The sequence below is a fragment of the Arachis duranensis genome, chromosome 7, assembly GCF_000817695.3.
Source record: "Arachis duranensis cultivar V14167 chromosome 7, aradu.V14167.gnm2.J7QH, whole genome shotgun sequence".
NCBI lineage: Eukaryota > Viridiplantae > Streptophyta > Magnoliopsida > Fabales > Fabaceae > Arachis > Arachis duranensis.
Genome location: NC_029778.3, coordinates 33892056 through 33897261, shown reverse-complemented (window position 1 = coordinate 33897261; position 5206 = coordinate 33892056). Strand labels below are relative to the sequence as shown.

The following is a 5206-nucleotide window of genomic DNA, read 5'->3' as shown; positions in this document are numbered from 1 at the left end:
TCCATTACTTCCTTGAGACGATCCTTTGACTCTTGTTCTGCTTGGCTATCATAAGTAGGATCATATTGCGGATGAAAGTTCGCATGCATTGGAGGTGGTGTATATTGAAGTGGTGGTTCTTGGGAGTAATTGGGTTGGAATTGGGGGTGATTCTATGTATGGTTCACAGGGCTCATAAGGCTCTTGGTATGGTGGGTAAGAATTAGGGTCATATAGGGGTGTTTGGTAACATGGGGCTTGTGAGTACGGTGGTTCAAAATTATGTTAAAGAGGGGGTTCATAGGCATATGGTGGGGATTGTTGGTAACTACAAGGGGGTTCACCATATCCATTGTCTTAGTATGCATCATGGAACGGTTGTTGCTCATAGCACATTGGAGGATGTTGTTGCCAAGAGGGTTGATCAAATCCATGTGGCTCCTCCCATCTTTGATTGTCCCATCCTTGATGCAAGCATTCATTGTAATCTCTACTTCCTGCAACATAATTGTAACCAAACTCATAGCCAAAGGAGTGAGAATTCATGGTAACAAGAGAAAATAAAAACAAAAACTAATAAAAATAAGTAACAAAGTCCTAAAACTAACAAAAACTAACAAATAAGTAAAAAGGAAATATATACAATAACCAATAAAAAGGCACACGTTTGCAATTTCCCTGCAACGGCATCAAAAATTGATGGGGAAAAAATGTTAGTTAAGATTTTTTTCACAAAAATAAGCGTGTTGTAAGCATAGTTCTAAACCGACAATTCAACCTCAATCAAATTTAATATGTTTTTCACTTAAGGAAACCAAATAAAATTAACCGAAGTATTAAACCTCGGGTCGTCTCTCAAGAAATTGCAGGAAAGTGTAGTTTATTATTGGTTATGAGATTATATCTTTTTGGATTTTTGAAATAGGAGACAAGAAATATAAATAACAAGAAGAATAAACTAATAATTAAGTAAGCTCTTAGCAAGGAAAGAAAATTAGAAGTCCTATCCTAATTATCATTATCAATTGTGATGGTAATTGCCTTTTTCTTTCACTTAGTTAACTTCTAACAATAAAGGTAAGTCAAGTGAGCAAAATCAACTTAGGTTCACAAGTCCTAATCAAAGACTAGATTTAGTGAAGCCTAAGTCAACTAGCAAGGCTCAATTACCAATCAACAAAAGACTTTTGATAACTCAAAAGTCTCTAAATAATCAAATCCAAGTTAAGAACATAAAAATCTAAATTAAAATCCTTCCAAGCATTTTATCAAACACTTGGAAGGCACAAAATAAAAACAAGGAAAACTAAGAAGGGAATGTAAAATCTAAGACCAACAATTGCAAGGAATCAATAATAACAAATGGAAAGAGAAGCAATAAACATGAAATACCTCAAATTGCATTAAAAAGGAAATTTAATCTAACATGGAGAATTCATAAACTAAATTGGAAGAATTGAGAAATAAATAAGAGGAATAGATGAACTAAAGTACTAGAATAAATAAAAGTAGAAGAAAAACTAAATTAAAGCATAATAGAAATCTGAAATTGAGAAAGACTAAACCTAAAAACCCTAAAACCTAGAGAGAGGAGAGAGCCTCTCTCTCTAGAAAACTACATCTAAAACCTAAAATTATAAATAATGAGAAGTGACTCCCTAATTTCCCCACTCTGCAGCCTCTAATCTGTATTTTCAGGCTTGGAAATGGGTCAAAAAGAGCCCGGAAATCGCCCCCAGCATTTTCTGATATCTGCAGCATGTGACGCCTTGCCACGCGTACGCGTCGCCCACACGTACGCGTCACTCGTCTTCTGCGCCAGTCACGCGTACGCGTCGTCCATGCATGCGCGTCACTGCCAGCTTCTCAAAATTTCATTTTCTTGTGTTCCTTACTTTTACATGCTTCCTTTCCATCCTCTAAGCCATTCTTGCCCCCTATAAACCCTGAAAACACTCAGCAAACATATCACGTTATCAAATGGTAATAAGAGAGGATTAAAATTAGCAAATTTAAGGCTAAAGAAACATGTTTTCAATCAAAGCACAAAATTAGGAAGGAAAATGTAAAACACAAGAATTCAATGAATAAGTATGAGAATAATGGATAAAATTTACTAAATTAAGCACAAGATAAACCCTAAAAATGGGGTTTATCACATTTGTAAAGCTATATGTGTGGATTTCAACTCTTTAATATGTAACCTCTTCATCATAGATAAGGGCATCAAATTAATACTCGCCCCTAAATCACATAATGCTTTCTCAAAAGTGGTGTTGCCAATAGTGCAAGGAATTTGAAAACTCCCTGAATCTTTCTTCTTTGTTGGCAAGTTTCTTTGAATTATTGTACTACATTCCTTAGTTATCTCTACTGTTTAGCCTCTCTTTAAGAATTTTTTCTTAGACAATAATTCCTTCATGAATTTTGCATATAAGGGCATTTGTTGAAGTGCTTCTATGAAAGGAATGTTGATATGCAATGTCTTAAATATCTCTAAGAATTTGGAGTATTGATTTTTCTTGTTTTCTCCCTGGAGCCTTTGAGGATAAGGAATTATTGGCTTATACTCAGGCACTAAAATTCTCTCTTTTGGAACATCTTTTGCAACTTGAATTTGTTGCTGCTAAGTAGTGGTCACGTGCGCATCTTGAGGGGTGATGTTCTCTGGGGGCTTTCTTACCTTGCATGGTCGTGTGTTCTTACTTGTCCTCTTCTCCCGACACATTTCCACTTTTCAAGTAAATAGCATTTCATTCTTCTCTTGGGTTTGAAATTGTATCACTGGAAAGCCATTTGTAGGTTTGGCTAATTGTTGAGCAATTTGACCTACTTGTACCTTCCAATTTTTAATTGGGGCACCTTGGTTCTTTAAGTTGGTTCTTGTTTCCTCCATGAAGCCTCTAGTTTCTTGCATGAATGTGAGTGTGCTCGGAAAAAGTTTCTACATGGAGAATTCAAGAAAAAAAAAGTGTTTGAGAGTTTTGAGATGGTTAGTTGAGGAGTGATTGTTGTTGATGATGGGGTTAAAGAAATTTTGGTGAGGTTAGAAGTGGTTTTGTGAATAGTTGTTGTTGGAATTATTGGGCTTCTGATTTTTGATTTTTTCACCTAAAATTTGGGTGATTTATCCATCCATGATTATAGGTCTTGGAGAAGGGATCATGATGAGGTGACCTTTAAAGATTATGTAGAGCATAACCTCCAATACCAAACTTAGAATGGTTGCTTGTCCTCAAACAATAAAAAAATAGTGGTGATAAAAACAATGGTGATATAAATATATTACTGATGAATTTTAATAGCTAGTTTTTATATATAAATATCATTTTTTGTTTTTCAACTGTTAATCACTTAAAATTTTAAACACACCATTAATTCTCTAATCACATACTAGTCCAAGATCCATCAACATCCATTGATGCTCCAAAGCCGTTCGGCTAAAATCTATGAAGCACGGACACTTTGCTGAGTTATTGTGTCTGCGTGACGCATTTCGGATACGATACTCACGGACTCACTGACACTCGTTCAATACGCGTGTCTATTGTGTCCAACCGTGTCTTAATAAAAAATTCTTCTCCGGACATGCTTGGACACACCTAAATATCATCACGTGTCAGCGTATCCAGTCTTATTCTTAACATATATTCTTAAAATAAATTTAGGTATAGTATATATTATTATTTATTAAAACAAAAGATATTTTAAATATTTGATATAATTAAAATAAAACATTAAAATAATTAAAAATTTAATTTATATTTTAATATTAATAAAATATCAAAATATTATTACAATTTATCTAAAACATAATTTATATTTTATATGTATGCGTATTTTCGTGTCATGTAAAATTTTAAAATTCGTGTAATGATATATTCTATATCGTATCGTATCCTATATCCGTGTCAGCAAATTATGAGCTAAAATCATTCCCCCCTCTTTCTTAGTTCATACCCTGCAACGGTATTTTGGCCTTATTTCCGTGTTCTGATGCAGTAGTTGTTTTGTAGATCTAATTAGGAATGTTTTTGTGTTCAAAGAACTTGCTTGTCTTTGGAATACAATCATCATACTTACTATTTTAACCCGTAAAATTGAACTAAAGTAATATTCCTCCGTCACTTTGACACTATATATACCGTCGTTGATTCACAGTATCATATTTTTCATATTTAAATGTAAAAAGCATGGTTTATTTTAATAGTTACTTTTAAATGACGGATCATAATTTTTTTTTCATATTCATATCTCAAATACACACAATTTCGTGCTAAAGAAAAACAAAATTCTTTTTTTCTTTAAGTAGTATGTAACTATGTATGATGTCTTAAATAGATTATTCAATTTTTAATAGACTAGCTGACCCAATTCTTTTAATAGACTATTTTATTTACGTAACCGAGAAAAACACTTTTTAAAATAGAAATAGAAAGGATAAGAGTGGGGAAAAACCGAAAAAGAGGTGAAAGGCCCAAAAGCTGGGGCAACTAAGATGGGAAAAAAAGGTTAGAATACGGAGAAAATTTGATAAGGATTATGAATTTAATTTTGATATGTTATTAATTTAAAAATAATTATTTTTTATATTAAATATTAAGGGTGTAACTAATTGTCAAAAAAACGAATATGATTATATAATGTAAAAAGCATCAAAATTAAATTGTCAAATAATTAATTATAAATATATAACTGAAATTTATTTTAAATGTTAGAATAAAATTGAATAAATTAAATATTAAAATAACTTCAAATCTTATCTAAGTAAAATGAAAAACAAATTGAAACAACCAATCTAAAGTTAATAAAGAGAAAAAATACTAACAAATATTAGTAGTTGAATAGAAAATTTTTCTGTTTAATTTTTGGTCAAAAAAGATTCAAGTTTTAAATTTAGACACAATGAAATCCGTACCAAAAGATATATTCAATTCAACTTTACCACAACCATAATATAGATATCCCCGTCACAAAGTTCCCAACTTGAAATGCTATATAGCGCAAAGCCCACCACGTATGAGTTGTAAGTTCACTATCATACGGCTTTTCACATAGGAAACTTCCTCCTCCTTTTGTCACTCCCTATAACTAGGAGAGCAGTTAATAACTTATAGTTAATACAATTCAAATATCAAAACTAAAAACAAAAACAAAACCATTAACCAACCACCATACATGGCGTCGCAGTCGTCATCACCACCTTCAGGAATAGCAGAGAGTGATG

The 5206-nt window shown here is 32.4% G+C and overlaps 1 protein-coding gene across 1 annotated transcript in view; it reads left to right on the top strand.

Moving 5' to 3' along the window:
• Positions 1-5005: 5005 nt before the first annotated feature.
• LOC107458734 (metal tolerance protein 9) overlaps positions 5006-5206 on the top strand; it is a gene marked incomplete in the record, with an annotated part of 4637 nt that continues 4436 nt past the window's right edge. The window contains 1 exon segment of the mRNA XM_016076936.3: positions 5006-5206. Within this exon segment, the coding sequence (XP_015932422.1) occupies positions 5158-5206 (49 nt within the window).